Source organism: Olea europaea, chromosome 11 (genome assembly GCF_002742605.1).
Source record: "Olea europaea var. sylvestris chromosome 11, O_europaea_v1, whole genome shotgun sequence".
In the NCBI taxonomy this organism is placed as follows: domain Eukaryota; kingdom Viridiplantae; phylum Streptophyta; class Magnoliopsida; order Lamiales; family Oleaceae; genus Olea; species Olea europaea.
Window position 1 is genome coordinate 7744289 of NC_036247.1, and position 20463 is coordinate 7764751.

The 20463-nt window shown below is 34.4% G+C and overlaps 3 protein-coding genes across 9 annotated transcripts; 1 reads left to right on the forward strand and 2 right to left on the reverse strand.

Moving 5' to 3' along the window:
* Positions 1 to 8830: 8830 nt before the first annotated feature.
* On the forward strand, positions 8831 to 11829 carry LOC111403213 (dynein light chain 1, cytoplasmic-like). Its single transcript, XM_023031625.1, has 2 exons — positions 8831 to 9230; positions 11570 to 11829. Exons 1-2 carry the CDS (start codon positions 9009 to 9011, stop codon positions 11723 to 11725), a joined length of 378 nt encoding a protein of 125 aa, XP_022887393.1. The 5' UTR covers positions 8831 to 9008; the 3' UTR covers positions 11726 to 11829.
* Positions 11830 to 12576: 747 nt separating this feature from the next.
* Positions 12577 to 16599, reverse strand: LOC111403214 (protein TIFY 6B-like). 7 transcript variants are annotated; one of them, XM_023031628.1, is made up of 8 exons: positions 16292 to 16599; positions 15171 to 15214; positions 15015 to 15073; positions 14341 to 14580; positions 14019 to 14109; positions 13597 to 13918; positions 13069 to 13126; positions 12577 to 12875 (listed from the first exon to the last, which is right to left on the reverse strand). In XM_023031628.1, exons 1-8 carry the CDS (start codon positions 16374 to 16376, stop codon positions 12758 to 12760), a joined length of 1017 nt encoding a protein of 338 aa, XP_022887396.1. In that variant the 5' UTR covers positions 16377 to 16599; the 3' UTR covers positions 12577 to 12757. The 7 variants fall into 7 exon arrangements, with proteins under 7 accessions (XP_022887396.1, XP_022887399.1, XP_022887398.1 ...); XM_023031631.1 differs by lacking the exon at positions 15171 to 15214 and having other exon boundaries at positions 14341 to 14543; XM_023031630.1 differs by lacking the exon at positions 15171 to 15214 and having other exon boundaries at positions 14341 to 14546.
* Positions 16600 to 17325: 726 nt separating this feature from the next.
* LOC111404403 (cytochrome P450 78A6-like) lies at positions 17326 to 19936 on the reverse strand. The gene is made up of 6 exons (XM_023033216.1): positions 19778 to 19936; positions 19630 to 19660; positions 19491 to 19547; positions 18445 to 18518; positions 17905 to 18099; positions 17326 to 17415 (listed from the first exon to the last, which is right to left on the reverse strand). The coding sequence occupies exons 1-6, from the start codon at positions 19934 to 19936 to the stop codon at positions 17326 to 17328; spliced, it is 606 nt and encodes a 201-aa protein (XP_022888984.1).
* Positions 19937 to 20463: the final 527 nt, after the last annotated feature.

A 20463-nucleotide genomic window follows, 5' to 3' on the forward strand; every position in this document is an offset into this window, starting at 1 on the left:
CTCCAATGTTTTGTTCTATAACAAACATCCACGTGTTCATTTAAGTGTCACCACACTTTAACTTGTGAGATCAGTTACTTACTTCACAAGTAAGAAATGCCACACGTGATGGTCTATCCGTAATAACGATATCTGTATCTCGTTATTACTTACGACCACGGATGATTTAAGATTCAATCAGATGTAATTTGTATCTCACAATCACGACTCCTTGTGATTAACAAATTACAAATTTTTGAATCTACGGACTCTATTATTCATTTAATTGTCTATTAATTAAATAATAGATCTGCCATTTAATTGCATTAATTACATATAAAAGTATTTATGTCCAAAATTGATTGGACCTAGGGCATAATACTTACAAACTCCCACTTGCACTAGATCCAATCACTTATGTATCGAATATCATAAGTCTACATGACGATCATGTTTATACTACGACAACCCTTTGTCAATGGATCTGCAATATTATTAAATGTGAAAATTTGCTCTTCCTTTTGCGTCATTTCAATGTATTATCTCTCTGATGAGATTATACGGTTTTAATACATGTTTGGATCATTGATGAGACCTTAGTTCCTTTGCTTTCGTAATGGCTCTATTGTTATCACAATACTATTGTATGTGATCAACAATATCAGGAACTACTCCAAGTTCATTTATGAATATCATGATCCATATTGCAACTCTTTGCTACTTCTGAAGTATTCATGTATTAGGTTTCTACTATTGAATCAACGGCTGCTTCACGTTTGGAACCTTTCCAACATACCGCTTAAGAGTAAACCAGTTTCTCCATATGAAATCTTCTCAAGATTTCATCTATGTAAATTGGGATGAGTTAAGTAATTTTTTAGATCTACCTCTATAGATCAAGTTGCTTATCCCATATCGTTTATGAATAAATCCTTTAACAACCATTATTTCAACGATTGAAACATAAGGATGTCGTTTTAGGAATACGAAAAATGCTCTCACTATCTTCTTGTAAACACTTTGATAAAATCAAACACTTTGACTTTTCATCAAATCTAAGATTTCAACTCCAAGAGACTTTTCTTAACCTATAGTCACGATATGCAACTGTTGCAAACAAAACCCGAATGGACTTAAGCAAGGCTACATGAGAAATATTTCACCAAGGTCAACATTTAACCTTTGCTTCTAGCATTGCTTTGTATATATGGATATTCATATCCATATCGACCTTTTCTTTTGTAAACTATTTACAAAAGCTTATGAGCTTTATTCCATTAAGAGGCATGACCAAGGTTCAAACCTTGTTCACTTGCGTCGAGTTTCATCTCGAGTTTCATGGCCTCTTGCTGTCTCTTTTAAGTCAACACTTGACTTTATTTTGTTGCAACTAACAGGTTCATTATCCTGGATCACTGATTAATGATTCGCACCTTCTTGAAGGTCGAATGAGCCTACTAGATTTACATAGAGCTGTCATATCCTCAGGAGTCTTTACTTCCTGATCCAAAGTATGTCCCATATCAGATATGGGATCAAACTCAGATTTATCTACTTGGTTAACTATATCTGTGGACTTTTGAACTCTTTCAAAATTCTATTTTACTCCCACTGTCCTCTCGTAAAGTAAACATTTTCTCTAAGAAAACGATATGTCGTGAGACGAAGACTTTATTCATGATAATAGAATTTATATTCAATTGTCTCCTTTGAATATCTCACAACTATGTATTTATCGGATTTAGTCTCAAATTTATCCGATTTAAGGCGCTTCAAATAAGCGTCATGGTCCCAATCTTTCATATAAGATAAATTGGGACTATTGTCTTTCCAGAACTCGTATGGAGTTCTGTTAACCAATTTAGATGGGACATGGTTTAGTGTGTTGCACACTGCAATCAATGCGTGACCTCAAAACAATTTTGAGAAATTTGCATGGCTTGTCATTAATCGCATTATATGTAATAATTAACGATTCCTCCTTTTAGATATACCACCTTGCTGCAGTGCATATGAAGGAGTCTACTGCACGAGAATCTCATTCTCTCTTAGATAATCTAAATTTTATCTTTAAGATACTTGCACTTGATCGAATTTTAATGTGAAGGTATCTTTACCTCTTTGTTTCTCTAATTCTAGTGTGAATCCCTTGAACTTTTCAAGAGTTTCATGTTTGAGTTTTCATCAAGTATACTTGATCATTGATGAAATAAGAGAAACATTACCTGACATTGATTGACATGAATCTATATGCATCACTATGCATTAGACCGGTAATTATGCTGACATTTCTTCTTTTCAAGAAAAAGAAGATTTGGTTATTATGCCAGACATGCATAATTTGTACTTGTCAAAATCAATTAATCCCAAGTATACATCTTTATGTAACTTTGGAATTATATTTAATCTAAATGACAAAGTCTCTCATGCCAGATTTTGGTAATTATTAGATTATAGTATTTGTGCCTTATAATTTCTATACTTGTTATAGAATCTTTAGTATTAAAGAATATAAATATCGTTTTGTAATTTAACATAGCCATTAGGATCTTTAACAAGATAAACAAGAACAACAATTGTCCTTAACATTAAAATAGTTCATGTCTGAACATAAAATTCATTTTAATGTTCCAGCTATAGTTGGCATAAAACGACATTTCAATACTATACCAAATGGCAATGGTAAGAAGTATATTCATACAGGTAATGTAGCAACCTTTGCTCATCTCCAACGTGTATGTCAATTTCTCTCTTTCGCAGTGATCTACTTCTTTTTAGTTTCTTTTCTCCATATTTGTATAAATACGATATTTACACCTGGTATCATATACCTAAGAAATTCGTGAAGTAGACGTAAGTCGTACAATATTCCTTCCAATGACCTTTCATTCTATAATAAGACCAAGGGTCATTAGATTTGGTATTTGTCCTTTTGCTTATACTGTCTTAACCATATTGGGTCCTTTCACAAAGCCCCTTTAGACTTCCTCTTAATATCTTTAAAGGAATCAATGGTTTGCCCACTACAAACTTCGATAAAGGGGTTAACAGTCCTAAGCATGTTAAGCAACTCAATATTTTTGCATTCGAGCTTATTCACGTTGAATTCATAATTAGTTGTGAATAGCTTTAGCTGACAGAGATTACAGGACCAAGTCACCACTTAGTTCATGGTTTATGATTGAATACAGTTGAGACATTTCTCAACGTCAATCATCTTCAGTGTCTAATCATTGATTGAAGATTAATCTGTCATTTTGCACCGGTATAGTTTTTTGAAATTCTCATATCCTTCCACACATGATTATTATCATACAACTCTTTGCAATGAAGAATTATGTATTAACATCTATACTCTCAAGTTGCTTTTGTAACTCAGTGACATAGATGCAAGTATCACATACGTTGCAATATTATTATCATCACTGCGTTTACTATAGTAGCCACCTCTTCTTTAATCGAGTTAACTTGCCTCTAAAATTTATCTCCTTGAGTGTACTCAACAAAAGATAAATTTTAGTTAAGTCAAACCCATCATTCAGAAATATCAAATATTTCATAGTGTCAAACATATCCCTAATGGACCAGCCTTGAGTGTACTCAACAAACTGAGACGATTTAGGATTCTCGTTTTTCACTATAATGATGGAAGGTGATTACAAATGTGACTTAATATTTTATTGAGGGGATTTGCATACAACTCCTAGATCATTAAGTTGACAACTCCTTGTCCTCACATATTTTATCATGTCTCTAAAATCTATCTCCTTGAGTGTACTCAACAAAAGATAAACTTTAGTTAAGTCGGACCCATCATTCAGAAACATCTGATATTTCATAGTGTCAGACATATCCATAATAGATCAGCCTTGAGTGTTCTCAACAAGCTGAGATCGATTTAGGACTCTGGGTTTTCACTATAATGATGGAGGACAAATGTAAAATATGACTTAATATTTTATTGAGGTTTTTGTATGCATAGGTCTCATCAATATCGATATAATCATATATATATAATTTATTATACATCTACTATGCAAATAAATATACATATAGTATAATATAATAGTGTGGACAATTATGGACTTTTACTATCTAGTCTTCCCGAGCCATAAGGAAGACTAGTTGGTCAATTCCTAGGGGGTATAGCATTGAACAGTGTCAATGCACCATCTCCATGGTCTCCACCTCTTCTTATCTCTTCAATTAGTCCAATTCCAACATGTATCCTATACTAGTTGGCACGCAGGCCTAAATGAAATTGGACTCGCAGGCCCATAGTAACAATAATAATAATGGACTCGGAGTCCAAAATAATAACAATAATAACGGGCTCACAGGCCCAAAACAATTAAAAGCTCGCAGGCCCATAAAACGACAAAATTAAAAATTAACCATTCAACATATCCATATGGTCGAGTCCATAATCGTCCATTAATAATACATTCATCACATAAATGTATACCTATATAATATCTAATATTATATGCAAATAAATTTCAAGTTTCTAGCAATTAAGTCGTCTAAACTCTTTTAGACAAATGGATCGGAATAATTAAATACTCAATTAATCATATTAATTGATTATTCAATAAGCGGGCATGTTTAATTAAAATCAAATTTTAATTAAATACCGAATTAAAGTCCAACTCTAATTCAAAAATTATATGACGAGATTATTTAATTAAAATCAAATTTTAATTAAAAGTCAAATTAGAGTCAAACTCTAATTTCATAATTTAAGGTGGTGGAATTTAATTAAAATCAAAATTTAATTAAATGGTAAAGCTAGAGTCTAACTCCATATCTAAGATTTTAGGGCGAACATGTTTAATCAAAATCAAATTTTAATTAAACATCAAATTAGGGTCTAATTCTAATTGGAACAAATTATAGGGTGAATTAAAATCTAATTTTAATTAAATAACAAATTAGAGTCAAACTCTAATTCCAAGAAGAAATTTAGGACATGACAATTTAATTAAAATCAAAATTTAATTAGACGTCAAATTAAAATCCAATTCTAATTTCTATAATATCTTCGAATGAAAAATTAATTAAAATCGAATTCTAATTAAGTCCTAAATTAGAGTCCAACTCTAATTTAAATTGAATCAATATTTTAAATTAGGATAACACTCTTAAATAAAATAAAATTCAATTGGGGTCAAAGTTTAATATTTAAGTCAAAATCCAATTTTAACGAAAATATAAAATGTCGTCAATTTTAAATAAAATTTTAATTTGGGTCAAAATAAATTATAGGTCGAACCCAATTAAAATATAATTTTAAAACTATTTTATATTCTAATTCAAAACAAATTTTAAAACTTGGAATTTTGACCCATTCACTAATTATCAACATGCCCCCTTCAATTACTCTAATTGCAAGAAGGCCCTTTATTTAAAATTTACATATTGTCCTCTGGAAAGTAATTGCAGACAGGGGCCTCCAATTTCAGAAATTACGAAAGAGGCCCCCGTCCCAAATTCACACCCAAATTGGAAGAATAAACCCTAGATCCAACACCTCCTTCCTTATTTCTTCTTGGCGACGTCGGCAATGACCGGCGTGAATTCCAAATTGCAGATGAGGACCTCAAATAACTCAAATTACTCTTGAAGCCCCCGTCCCCAATTCGAATCTGAAACCCTAAAATTTTTTTTTTCTTTTACTTCTTCTCTTTTTCTTCTTGGCGACGCCGGCAATGACCGGCGCTAGCAGCAGCGCCCGCTGCCATAATTTTTGGCAGCAGCAGCGTCGCAGGGTGCGACGCTGCTGCGTACGGCGCTGCCATCAACCGCCGGGCAGTGCCCGGTGCTGCCCGACGAGAACAGCGCCAGCAAGCGGCGTCCAACGCCGCCGGCAGTTTTCCCGATTTTCAGATTCCAATATTTTTTTTTTCTCGATCCAAGAACTGATTTTTGAAACATTGAAAAAATAAATTCTTGACAAATTGCTAGAAACAAGAAAACATTAATAATCAACTTTTGATTTCAATAATATGCAAATCAATTTCTAACAAACACAAAGTAGGCTCTGATACCACTGTTGGGAATCTATTTATTCATGCACAGTGGAAAATTAAATTACTTCGATTCCCATCCAATAGATCTCATTGTGTTTGGTTAGGAATTGTGATAAGATTGTACCTTTTTCAGATCTGCAATCCTTTTGCTTTTCTTTTCGTTTCACAACTTTGATTCGCCACCACAGCTGTCCAATTGTCCAGCCTCCAACGGTGATCCACACAGAGAAAATGATTGCAGCCTCTAGGGTTTCCTCTTGTGCTAGCAAGAATAATGAAAACCTTAATGGACCTCAAACCCTAGTTATGTATTTATATAAACCCAAACAGGCTCGGCCCGGTCCGGTCCAATAATTAATTAATCCAATTAATTAAACCCGGTCCGTGAATTAATTAATCCAATTAATTAATTCGAAAATATAAATAACAAATCCAATTAATTAATTTATCCAACGATTGTTAAATTAACCAATTGGCAATTTGCAATCTTCCAATTCTCTTTTGTGTGTGACCCATTAAGTTCCCGACCACGACTGCCATCAACCGTCGGGCAGTGCCCGGTGCTGCCCGGCGAGAGCAGCGCCGGCATGCGCGCGTCCAATGCCGCCGGCAGTTTTTCCCGATTTTCAGATTCCAATTTTTTTTTTCGGTCTAAGAACAGATTTTTGAAACATTGAAAAAATAAATTCTTGACAAACTGCTAGAAACAAGAAAACATTAATAATCAACTTTTGATTTCAATAATATGCAAATCAATTTCTAACAAATACAAAGTAGGCTCTGATACCACTGTTGGGAATCTACTTATACATGCACAGCGGAATTTAAAATAATTTTCGATTCCCACCAAGAATCGCCTTTGTGTTTAGATAGAAATTGTGATAATATTGTACCTTTTTCAGATCTGCAATCCTTTTGCTTTTCTTTTCGTTCCACAACCTTGATTCGCCACCACAGCTGTCCAATTGTCCAACCTCCAACGGTAATCCACACAGAGAATATGATTGCAGCCTCTAGGGTTTTCTCTTGTGCCAGCAAGAATAATGAAAAACATATGGACCTCAAACCCTAGTTATGTATTTATATAAACCCAAACAGGCTCGGCTCGATCCGGTCCGGTCCAATAATTAATTAACCCAATTAATTAAACCCGGTCCGTAAATTAATTAATCTAATTAATTAATTCGAAAATATAAATAACAAATCCAATTAATTAATTTATCCAACGATTGTTAAATTAACCAATTGGCAATTTGCAATCTTCCAATTCTCTTTTGTGTGTGACCCATTAGGTTCCCGACCACGATGTCTAACGACGTGAAATATTATTTTGACCTAATCAAAATTGATAAATTAAAACCCCCTTTTAATTTATCGTCAATTCACATTCGCCGTCCCTGATTGACATCTAGCAATGTGTCAGGGCAATACATGTGACGGAAAATGTCATGTGGTATGACAAAACCAAATTCGTTCGTTTACCGTGAAACTATAATCCCTTCGTCAATATGATCCGATCAATTACGAGATATGGAGTTGTGTCAATCTCGATCATCGATCATATCTTTCACTCCGCTATTAAATCAATATAAGTCGAAAACTCCTTTTCAACTTATGAGTACACCTTGGCCAAGGATTTGATCATCGACTTAATTGAATGAAACGCAGATCATAATCTCCTACTATCTAAGAGTGACGAATCCTTTATTGATCAATCACAACCTTTATACGATTCTTGACGTACCCGAACGACGTCGTATTAGCGGCCCTTTTCAGAGCAACATCCAACACCGTCAAAGTATGACTGTCCTCATATAAGGTACTATGACGACCTCAAGTCAAAGGACCAATTCCACTACCGAACGTTAGAGATTAACCATTGACACTCAGATAGTTATGCATGTGGAATCTCTCGACGGGTCTCCAATGTTTTGTTCTATAACAAAAACATCCACGTGTTCATTTAAGTGTCACCACACTTTAGCTTGTGAGATCAGCCACTTACTTCACAAGTAAGAAATGCCACACGTGATGGTCTATCCGTAATAACGATATCCGTATCTCGTTATTACTTACGACCACGGATGATTTAAGATTCAATCAGATGTAATTTGTATCTCACAATCACGACTCCTTGTGATTAACAAATTACAAATTTTTGAATCTACGGACTCTATTATTCATTTAATTGTCTATTAATTAAATAATAGATCTGCTATTTAATTGCATTAATTACATGTAAAAGTATTTATGTCCAAAATTGATTGGACCTAGGGCATAATACTTATACACCCCACCTGATCCCCCTTCTCCATTTTTCTCCAACAACAAAGTGCTGCCCGTCGTGTCACTGGACAAAACCAAGACATGTTCTTCCTTCTCAAACACCCACAAAAAACCAAAACCCACCATCCTACGGCCACGTCCAAACACAACCTAAAATCATCAACTACTAGCCATCATTTGATTTTGAAAAAAATGGAAAAGAAGAATGAGAAAATGAAGAAGAACAACAAAAGAACTGCTCGAGTTTGTTGGTAAAACTCAAAACTGAACAGTAGCCGGCTGCCAATTATAATTTGCCTTCCGACAAAATATAATTTTGATTATTTGGGTAGAATTGAAGTAATTGATTCACCAAATGGGTGTGGATTTCATTATTACTTATGTCTATTTAAGTAAATTTATATATGACTTAAAATATAGTAAAATTTTATTTTTAAAAGTGGATATACTTATAAAAAGCGTGAATGTAAATAGAGCTAACCTAATTTTATTGATAAGCCGACAACCAATGCCACGTAAGCATTTGACAAGTCTCCAAAAAAAAAAAGAAAAAAGGGGCATTGCACTCGAGAATCTTGTGCACAATACTTTACTGTGGTCACTCCACTCCACAGGCCTTAGCACGTAAATACACTTTTTTCACATACTTTTCTTCCCCAGAAACCAGAAAATTATTACTGGGTTTGAAAAGTAATTGATGAGGGAAGTGTAGAAATGGAGGGTGTAGAGGAGGAATTGGAGAGAAGGAGCAAGTTTTTAAACAGTTTGATACAAAAGAAGAAGAATGTTGAGAATAATCGTATGAATGTGCGTGTAAGGGCTTCAGATATGCCCTTTTCTTTGCAAAATCATGCATTTAGGATTGCCAGAGATAATCTGCATTCAATGGCTTCTGGGAAGGTTGACAGTAAACGCCTTGCTCTTGCACACAAGAAGGTAGTAATGAGGGTATTTTTACTGATCATACTGTACGCTTATTTACTCAACTGCACATCTTTTAGGTGTATTTGGATTAGATGACATATATTAGTTAAGAACATTAAATTCTATTAAGACGTGGATTCTATCTTAAGAGGAGTATTTCAAATTCTTACAAGTTAGCATATGTTTTCATCTTGATTCTACGTGGAATCTTATTTCTTAACATTCCTCCTCAAGAAGGTGGCTGCCTGCTCATTTTTTGAATTTTAATCGAACTGGATTACTCGTTAGAATTTAATAGGCTCTCAAAGACTCAAGTCGACCTTATTAAGAACAATAATTCAAATCGTTTTAGGTTGGTCTATATTTTCATTTTTATTGTATGTAAGATTTTATCCCTAATTAACAAATTTTGGTACCCTATCAAAGACATAGGTCAACCTTATTAAGAGAAGTAACCCAAATCCTTTTAAGTGTCTAAATTTTTATTTTATTCTATGCGAGATTTTATCCCTAATTAACAAATTCTAGGTAAAGTTATAACCCAACCCTCCCCAACCAAAAATAAATAAAAAAGTGAGAGAGATATTAGATCGTCTTAATATTCTTGCAAGAAGATTATTTAGGAGTTTTTCTCACAAGAAATGCTGCTCTGCCTGGCCTTGTACTGGCCCACTCACAAACAAGGGCGGGGTGGATATTTTTGGGTATTTTTTTAATAATGTTGGACCCCTTATTTGTGAGAGAGCCTATACAAGGCCTGGTAGAGCAGCATTTCTCTTTTTTCATATGCAGAAGTGATCGTGACATAGCTACGACACCTAGGGTCTACTGCTATAAATCTATATAATTGCTTCTATGGGTTTCTGGTTGTTTTATTTATATTGCTCGAGTTAACGAGTAGGGCTTAATTTCTACGTCATTCAAGACAAAAGGATTGGAAAATGGGTTGCTGTTTTCTTTAGTTAATGTTTGTAGTCATTTCTTTAGGTAAAGAAAAATATGGCAAAGTAGCTGATATTTCTATCATTTGGGTGGGATTAAATATATGACAAGGTTACCCGATATTGTAATTATTGTTGATCAGCACGAATAATAGATGGCCCTGCAAGAGTGTATCATAGAAGAATATCTCGTTAGGATGGTTGAGTGGCTTTTTCCTTTTAATTGTTGATTAACCACAATATATTTGCAGATGGCCTATTCCTATTATGTTGGAACTGTTCTTTATGATATTCAAATGTTCTTAATATTTTCTTTACAGACAGTAATGTATAATTTCAAACCTACCTCAAATACCTAAAATGTGTGGACCATAAGTCTGCATATATAATTTCGTCCTAAATGTACGACGTAGTTTTTATTTTCTCATTAACTATATGAATAATGTTAACCCTGTTCTTTGGTTCAAAATTTATTTTCCTCTGCTCCATTCCTAGGTCAATTGAATAGGCTGAGGCCTTGGCATTATGACCCTACCAACTACTTCAGCGGGGCTCGGAGGGAAAAAGCAAGTCTCTTTTCTGGCTGACTTACAGCCGGGAGGTCAAGGGAGGCCTTTTGGTCTGCTTGTCGCACACTACTAGCCGCGAGTCAATCAAAGACGAGTCTTAATTTTGGGAGTAATGAAATGCGTTATTAGTAGATATCATCATCGGTCTAAGTGATATTGGTTCCCATGATTAATGATCCAATAGACTTGTGATACATTTTAATGAATTGGACAATGAATGAAGGGGTTTACTGTCACCTAAACCAATGATGATCTCTATTAATAATGAATAACATTATTCAAAATTTGAACTTCTAAATTAGCTTGAAGTATATCGTGAACAATCAGGTTGGGTTTTGCGTGTGTGCCTTTCATGGTGGTCAAATCGATTCCTTAAGTGCGGAATTTTGCCGGTTTACCGTGGTATGCTTCAGAAAAATTGTGACTTCCCGTGAACAAAAAGGATAGAAGTAAATATGAGTAGTATGATGTCAAATACGATATGTTCTTCTAATGTAATTATTCCAAAATCCTATGCTCCACTTGAAGCAGAAAATATTAGTCTCCATTTCGAAAGAATTTATAAATGATATAAATAAGTAGTGAATAAATGGGTAGTACTTGCAGTTTCATTAAAATGTGTAGTTGAAAATGAAATTTGATCAATTGTTAATTAACTTTCATAAATAAGCCAAATGGAGGCTTAATTAGGTATCAGTTACGATAGGAGAAATTACTATTCCTCCTTGTTGTCTCTTTGTTTTGCACCGGTGCCTTTTCTCTGTAGTTTCGGGGAATATGCTTTTGTGCTTGAGTTACGATGAATCAACTGCTTACGACAAACTTCTGTTCACCTTTCCAGGAGTTCGACTCAACGTATGGTCCAGCTTGGCATTGCATTGTGGGAACTAGCTTCGGCTCATATGTCACCCATTCTGTAGGAGGATTTTTGTATTTCTCAATGGATAAAGTCCACATTCTTCTATTCAAAACTGTTGTTGAATCTTTAGACCTTTGACCCTGCGTGGTGGAATATCAACTGGTCTGTACTTTCTAAAATGCGAAATTCCAAACAACAGATTTTTTATTAGAAAAATGGAATGCATGATTCTGTTTTAGTTTGTTTTGTGTTTCTTGTATCTTCAGCAACATTTGAAATTTATTGTATGGTTGTCAATTTCTTTTACATGGAGAGGACATTGATTGTTCATTGGACTGGACGCGACTCGATATAATTCGTCTCAATAGTGCATGTTCGGTACTTTTGAACTTCTATACCCTCATCTAATCCTCTTACTAAACATGTCATGAATTGAATTGAATTGCAAAAATTATCACCAATCTCCCTAATGACTTAATATTTAGAAGCAATCAATCGTGCCAATCAGATCCCTAATGACTTAATATTTAGAAGCAATCAATCGTGCCAATCAGATCATGATGTTACCACGTTCATTGATATTTAGCTCCCGTTTATCTCTCCTTCTTTCAGAAGTCTTTTTTCTACATACTTATTTTCAACCATACATTCGCACGATAAAATATTCTACACGTATACCCAAAAAATTTCCTACTCTTTAATGACACATTCTCCAAAAAAAATACTGTTTAAAACAATGTTTTTCCAAAGAAAATGGCCACCAAACAGGGCTTACTATGCTTGAAAAATGAAATTCAGGTTCATATGCAGTCAAATATACCCACTTGCATCATAGCTGGCGAAACACTGATAGCGAATAGATGGGATAACACTAGATGGAGATGTAAATTGCTTTTCAGCGTCATTGTACTTGTAAAATATAAATATTTGACCATTTGGAAGCTAATGAAGTTTATTCCAATTGTTCCTGAAATTTATTTATTTACGTATAATGAAAAAGAGTCTGTAGTTGCATTCAGAATTCTCATATGTGAAAACTCTATTAAGTTAAAACACTGCAGAGCTTGGTTCGAATGTTCGAATTTATATATTAAACAATTATATTACAGACTATTTTGCGACAACAGAACTATAAGCTTACTAGTTTAGCTAACGGCTCCAATTGAGATCTCAGATATTGTCGCTGGTAGACACAGAACTAGAGCTCACACCAGAAATACCATCGGACTGTAGGATACCACCCTCAGCAGCATTCTTACTGAGGCTGTATGGTGCTGAGTTCATGACCCTGCATAAATATGCCGATTGAAGAAATTGATGATTCAATATGGAATATATTTATCGAAAGAGTAGCAGACAAATCAAAACGCAAACTAAGGGAAAAAAAAAATGTTTCCTCGTACGCATATAGAAATTATGACGTATAAATTCAAGAATAGAAAACGTTAAACGGAATTTCACAATTGGAACCAACAGTTTACCTCTCCCTACGTTTCTCCAAAAATCGAGCCAGGGATGCTTTGCGTGCCTGCGGAACAGCTGAAAATAATAATAATAATAATAATAAATAAATAGATAAAAATAAAGGCCTTCTTCAGTACAGCATTTGAACAGTCATATTGCTGGTGGTTACTGATTAGAAGCCCATTCCCAGGGATTAGGATTTAGAAGTCGTGGCACTACAAAGCTCAAGCTATATTTCCAGGAAAATTCAAAAATGCAATCTTAAGAGTTTTAGCGCGAGATAGCACAAGTATTTTATGATCCCTAAATAGTTCAAGAATTAAAACCTATTCCCCAGACAATCTAAGATGTAGAAATAACAGGACCAAGGAAAAATTATGAACTTCTGATAACGTCACGAGCAATGTAAGAAATATATGCAACAAATGTCGATGAAGGTGAACTTAAAGGATGAGTTCTGCAATCAGTAAGAGCTCAGGCATTTTCAAATGAAGTTATGTAAAATTGGCAAAAAGATTATCTACTTGCTGATTTGCATAATGTACCTGATGATATCGTGGCAAATGCAGAAACAGATCCTAGTGATGGAACCATTCTTGGAGTGTCCACTTTGCCATCAAGAGTGGTTAAGATGCCAACGGTGTTAGATACCTCGATATTATTCTTGTTAGCAGACACACCCCCAGACTGATCAATAGGGTAAGAGGAAACAGACATAGGGCTCGAGACACCCAAGCTAGATGGTTTACTTATTGTTTGGTTGATCAATTCCCTATTTGCAGTTGCGGGCTGAAAGTTAGGTGCTTGAAGATGAAGTTTTGGTTGAGCAAATCCCCCATTTCCAGCCAGAAGCATTATAGCCTGAGCCTGTAACAGTGTCCGTTGAACAAGAAGTGAAATATTAAATAACTTTCTCCAATTATATTAATTTATGAAAGGGAAATTCTGCTGCAAACAGAGAGAGAACCTTCTCAGGGGGGATACCATCAAAGACATTCACCGTTCCAGCATAAAAGATGGTCAACTGGGCAGGAGCATCAGAAGTCTTGGAATCAACCCTAAATCAAGTAAAGCATAGCAAACAAAGTTCTGATTTTAATATATTAATATCACCTTGCTTCATCCCTTCATCAGAGTAATTTCAGATAATAATCTTAAACTGTAGTGCTGATATTTTAACTACAGGCATACTATTGTTAGGATAGTTGCAATTATTATTTGCATCAAAATAGCCATATATTTAAGAATTTACACATGCAGAGATAATTCAAGTTAATGTTGCTGCAAACCATTGTTCAGTTGTCCCAGTCGCCAAAACAGTAGGACGAATAGAATGAGGCGATAAGAGAGGAACTCCACCAAGAAATCGCTGCGTCGAGGTAGCATCCAAATAATTCTGACCAACAGACGTAAAATGAGTTTTGCAAAAAGGTTTCAACGCGGAAAACTGATGCAAGTTCACATCATGGGCAGCATTCACCGAGAATTCACTCTGCTGCACAGAATAAGCTGGCAATGTAAACGAGAGCCTGGTATCCAACAATATTTATGCATGTATAAGATAATGAAAATTGTTGAGGGGAGTTCATAAAAACGGGATTATAGATTAAAATATAATATTTGTATGAGACTGGAAGATAAAGGAAACAATGCCATGATTCCAATTTATTAAGGTCAGCTATTTGAATCGTTTTCACCACTCCATTCAATTCAATGCATTTACCTTAGGTTAGTGGAATTTAACATTATCGTATATCATTTTGCATCCAAATGCATGTGTTACTTATAAAAACCAAGACGATGCATAGAGAATTGGAACATTTCGCTTTCATCAGGACCATTCTCAAACAATCCTAAGCATGCATCAATAGCTAACAAGATAAAGAGGGAACAATTACCTTCAACACAGGGCAAGTTTAAGTCATGCAATACAAGGTCACTCAAATATGAGACAAAATCAAACCTGGATATTTCTTGATAGTTGGTTGTGGCTGACATCAAATATGTCTGCAGCAGATTTAGCTGTATATCCAGAAGGTGCAAGAGGATCAGACTTGAGTTTTGGCAGTTTTTCATCATGCTTAGATTTCAAGAACATAAAATGAGGGAGAGTAGACACCATGTACGGGAATGGCCAAGGAACTCCTAAAGTCTTGGTACTTGCTTTGATCCAAATGATATAGAAGTATATACAGAAAACCCTAATTAGTATGGACAAAAATCACAGTATAGCAAAAAATTGTGTTCAAAACATTATATAATTACACAATTTATATATTGACACTTCTCCTATTATGGCACCAAGAAATAGAAATGAATTATCAAAAATTCATTTGGAATATGAGTTTTTCATTAAGAAACATTTCTTTCCTATCCAATTTCGATATCGTGGGAGACTAATATAATACAGTTCTCCTCTTTCACAGAAGAAGGGGGGGGTATCCATTGAAGAGCTTAATCAAAGAATAAAGTAATTTAAATATGTTCATGTCAGATTTGTACAGGATGAAAGTTATGTGCATTAACTTCAGGCTTCCTGGTTATAGGGGGTATAAATAAAATTACATATCTGATTCACCAATGGCAGACACTGTGCCAAATTGCTTACCAAATTTCAAAAGAAATATAAATTTCTCATGGGCCTGTGGCTCTTAGCATACAAGGAATTGAATTATTCTCTCAGATGACAAATTACGGTTCAAAACACAAAGGTGGGACTTATTCTGCTTCCTAAAACGATAATCAAACTTATACCTACTCATTTGATGGTGTTTTTTATGAGATTTATAATTTACAGCTACATCAATGTTTCTTTAAGGAACAGAATCACAAGGAATTTTTATTTGTCACCTAAACATGCCAAATTCAGTGAATACATAAGTAATTCGAGCCAAAGGACAAAATTCAAGGCCGTGTCAACTATACATCAAAATACAAACAAAGTATAATTAACTTAGCTCCCAGAACAGGAAAAGGAAACTGCACCCAAATAATTTGACATAATAATCAATATATATTCGATCTTACTTTCCAAATCTGAACAGAAATATTAAATTTGGTAAATTATCTAATTTCAGATAAAATCCTCCACCATTTTGCATGTTATTTCACTCCAACATAACATAGAACAGAAATAAAAAGCGTGTTTGTGGATGTGGGGGGTCCTCAATAGTGTACAAATCAAATTTATACGAATATTTGTATTTGCGCGAGTGTGAGCATGTGAGAAGGAGAAATCACCATTATCGTTGCCGTCTTCAACAATTTCTTCCTTAACTACAACATCTGAATCCTTAGAATTCAAACCCATGAAGTCTCTCTCCATATCTCAGATTCCAAAGGAGTATTGACCAAATTCAAGGAAGAAATAAAAAAAAATACAAAATTGACAAGGATCAAACAGAGCTTAAAGCTCTCTTTCTTCTATCAAAGAAAAGACCCAAAAGGCAATTTATATGAGAAGAAACCGTTCAGAGAGCGAAAATGTTCCTAGCTTCAATGCTTCCGATTGCAGCAATTTGGGGTGCATCTCTGTGTGTTGGTGGGGGCATGGGCCATGGGGATAGCGCGATTTTTATTAGATTATTGTATAAAGCGGGTTACTCTGGTTAGCCGCCTGGGCAGCGGCTGCCCAACGCCGGCGCCGGCAGCAACTGTTGCTGCCAGCACCACCTTTTTTTTTTTTTTTTAGTTTTTTTTTTTTTTTTTTTTTTTTTTTTTGGGTGCATGTTTGGAAAGTGATTAAAAATTTAGGCTTCCGAGAAATATGTGAATAATATTTATCCCTTGTTTGAAACACATTCTTCTAAAAATTCATTTTTTCAAAACTCATTTTTCAATTATACATTTTTCAATAAAATAATATTGCACGCAAGTCCAAAATATTTTCTTAATTTTTAATTAGACATTCTTCATTAATTTACTATTCAAAATGTATTCTTTCACCAAAAATTGGGCACAAATAAGGGCTTAGTATTAATCGTGGATAGTAAATTAAGAACATATAAAATTAATTTAGAATATAATATAATCACTTTTTAAACATCTGTGATTTCAGTCGAAACCCAATTGTGAGTCAACAAAAAATTGCAAGGGTATATAAAAATCTCAAATTATATGATGGTGAGGGTCCTCTTATTTGCATGGAGCAGTCGAAGCAATGGCGAAGTCAAAATTTTGAAAAAATGTTGAAGGGAGAAAATATACATGTATTTTGTATATAATTAAAAACAAAAAACAAAAAACAAAATTTCTACATAAATTTGAAGAAATTTTCAAAATGTTAAGGGTGCCATTGTACTTGAGTACGAGGAAGGCTTTGTTGGCAAAGCCGGTCCTGTGATTCTCGAGGCCTGAGGCGAAGTCTGGAAATTAGGCCCCCAACGAAATCAGCGTAAATACAAACTTCAACAATGTATTATACGACCCATTACTAACTTAAAAAACTAACATTAAAATAACAACCAAATAAACAATCATATAAGCCGACCATGCTGCAATTATATAAGCCGGCAAGGCTTCAAACATTTTCAATCTCTAACATAGCTACTTAGAGCAAGCCATTGCTTATCTGAGAAGTGGAATTTTGATGAAAATTTTGGAATTACACATTTGAGAATGATCCCTTTTTCTGAACTGGTAGTAAGCTGATTGCAATTTGAAGAAATTTTTGGATTGTGTCAACGATACTGTAACATAGCAAAAAGAAACATGTAAGAAAATAACAAGTATACGATGGATTAAAATGAAAGAAATAACAAGAATATGATGGACAACAAAAATGAGATGGTAAATCTAAACTCATGAACAAATAGCAGTATAGTATGCTTAAGGAGGGGACCAGGAGGGTGCACCCTGAGAGTTTCTTTAACAATGGCTAGAAGATAGGGCAAATTAGGAAGATCAGAATCAGTCACTATTTTATTAGTCCCAACCATAGTGTCAAGTTCAAATTGAACCTTGGCTTGAATATCAGGATGAAGAACCATTCTAGCCAGTATCCATTCCAAAAGAATGGCCACAGTATCAGTCCCTCTAAAAATCATTTCCTGTAACAAAAAAATTAAAAAAAATATTCTAGTTTAGTTTGTTCACTGAACAATGCAAGACACAACACGAGACAAGATGGGACATAGAGTGGTAAATATCAGTGTTACTATCAGCTGGCTAAAGGGTGCAAAAAAATTATTCAGATTCCCATATCTATGCATATCCATAAAAGAAATTTTAGTGCTAATCACAAGTGTACACTGTGTAACTCCAAATCATGGCAAATTGATATGAAAATATACCAAAATAAAGCAAACCCACAATTAAATGCCAGAAAATTAAAAGATTATACAAACGCATGCATTTATATAAAAACATAAAATCATAAAAATTACCTAAAGAACAGCAATCATGTCTGAATCAGACAGCATGTTTTTCTTCTCCAAATCAAGCAAAACATCAACAAAATCATCGGAATCTGCTACTCATTCACACCAACTTTAAACATATTCTGAAATTACTTTAAGCACTAAGTCATTCATAAATATAAAAAATTTTGGGATTTGCTAAAGTGTCCAGATTGGCAAATTTCTGCCACCAACAGTATGGGCGTATGGTATGGACCGTATGGTGTAGAACTACCAAGTCCAAGTGAAGAGGCAACTCAAGAACAGAAGAGCTGCAGACTTGAGACTTCGAACGAGTTCTCAAAGATTTTGGGAATCACTGACCTGAAGGAGACGACACTGAGGCAACGACTCACGAGCAGGCTGCTATATTTCAGATTTTGGAAATTTTTTATTGTATTTCAGAATCAGGTTTTGGCCCTTTGGGTCGGCAGGCATTGCTATAAAAAAAATAAAAAATAAAATATTGTTGGGCCAAAATTAGGCCCCCTGCGGTCCTGGGCCTGAGGCGCCAGCCTCATTGGCCTCGGCCCAGGATCGGGCCTGCAGTCAACTAACAAGTTTAGTTAGGTCCACACTCCACATTACTATCTTGTTTGGTAGCCGATGCTATATATTGGGATAGTCGAATTGATGCATCATCTCAATCGGAGTGCATGTTGAGGTCAAATTTCATGGCCTATACAAGATGCTATAACTTGTTATAGAGAAAATCCTACTTCACTTATTTCAAGAATTTTTTTATACAAGATCTTTCTTTGATTGATTGATGTGACATTTATATAACAGGCATCAATTCACCCACCAAAAAATGAAAAGCTGAATTGCTTAATGCATAGAAATAAAAGCATTTGGACTAAAAGTGTCATAGAATTCATAGGTTGCTGACTATGGCTGCAATTTATCATTACTATATAATTACAGCAATATGAAAGAAAATGAACAATCATTTTAACTCAAATCCACTAAAATTATTCACTTTGAATCCCCTCGCTTAGTCGAACTAAGCTCTACTATTAACTAATGAGACTTATATAGAGTACAAGTATCAAATACAGATAAAAAGAGTGTATGCGAGTAATCAAAGGAAAAAGCTATAACTATAACAGGAAAAAAAAATAGAAGAAGTTGCATCAAATCAAAAAATTGCAATCCCATGAGCATTCATGGCCCAAAGATCACCTGTGGAAGCCAGAAACACCAACAAAATCGTCTAATGAATGTATAATCTCACGTGTAATAGATGAGTTACACCAATAGAAGAAAATTGCGAATAAAAACATTGAGAACTTGGAAAAGTTATTCCATAAATTTTAGTCGAGTATAAAACGTTTATCGAAGAAGTTTTTTTTATAAAATTTCTAGTTCTCTTCCTCATTCGAGTGAAAACAATAACTACACAAGTTAGGATCCATGGAGGGATGCTACCTCCCAAGAAGTTCCGCTTTTTCATCCATTCTAGAGTCTCTTTCATAACCAAAATAATCATGCGAGGTTTCTGCCTAATGTAAAGGAGCTATGCCAATTTAGTAAAATGTCTCCCATTGAAAATGAAAAGACACCCTGACAACATAGTATAATAGAAGAAATAAAAAATTATAAATTAATAAAACAATTTCGTTTGTTAAGTGTATTTTGCACACTTATCTAGGTTAACAAATTGGAGTATTTGTTAGTGATTTGAGTGAGTTATAACTTAATTATGTGTTAATTATGTTTGTTTGGTTGAACTCAATGCAAAGTGGTGGAATTGGAAGAAATAAACAAAAAGGGGCAAAAATGAAAGAAATTTAAAATTTTGGGGACCAAAGTGTAAACATTCAATAGTTGGTTCAGACCATAAAATGGTGATTGAAGATTACATATGATCAATTGGATGCAATTTTAAGTCAAAGGAGTAAAATATTGTTGAAGTATTTTCACAAATCAATTTAAACCGAATAAGTTATGCTCCGGATTTTTAGCTTCAGTTTGAGATCCACTTTTTGGATGGCAAACATTCAAATTGAAAATATT

Excerpts from the sequence above, each read along its gene's own strand:
- LOC111403213 (XM_023031625.1), top strand. The coding sequence starts at position 9,009 with ATGGAGGGTGTAGAGGAGGAATTGGAGAGAAGGAGCAAGTTTTTAAAC. Across the intron at positions 9,231-11,569 it reads TTGCTCTTGCACACAAGAAG|GAGTTCGACTCAACGTATGG; the intron begins GTAGTAATGAGG and ends TCACCTTTCCAG.
- LOC111403214 (XM_023031626.1), bottom strand. The coding sequence starts at position 16,376 with ATGGAGAGAGACTTCATGGGTTTGAATTCTAAGGATTCAGATGTTGTA. Across the intron at positions 15,215-16,291 it reads TGAAGACGGCAACGATAATG|CAAGTACCAAGACTTTAGGA; the intron begins GTGATTTCTCCT and ends TTTGGATCAAAG. Across the intron at positions 14,547-15,014 it reads AACTATCAAGAAATATCCAG|CAGAGTGAATTCTCGGTGAA; the intron begins GTTTGATTTTGT and ends TATTCTGTGCAG.
- LOC111404403 (XM_023033216.1), bottom strand. The coding sequence starts at position 19,936 with ATGATTATTTTGGTTATGAAAGAGACTCTAGAATGGATGAAAAAGCGG. Across the intron at positions 18,519-19,490 it reads TTTATCTGTATTTGATACTT|ATTCCGATGATTTTGTTGAT; the intron begins GTACTCTATATA and ends AATGAGTAGCAG. Across the intron at positions 18,100-18,444 it reads CTGATTCAGACATGATTGCT|GAAATGATTTTTAGAGGGAC; the intron begins GTTCTTTAGGTA and ends TTTTTGTTACAG.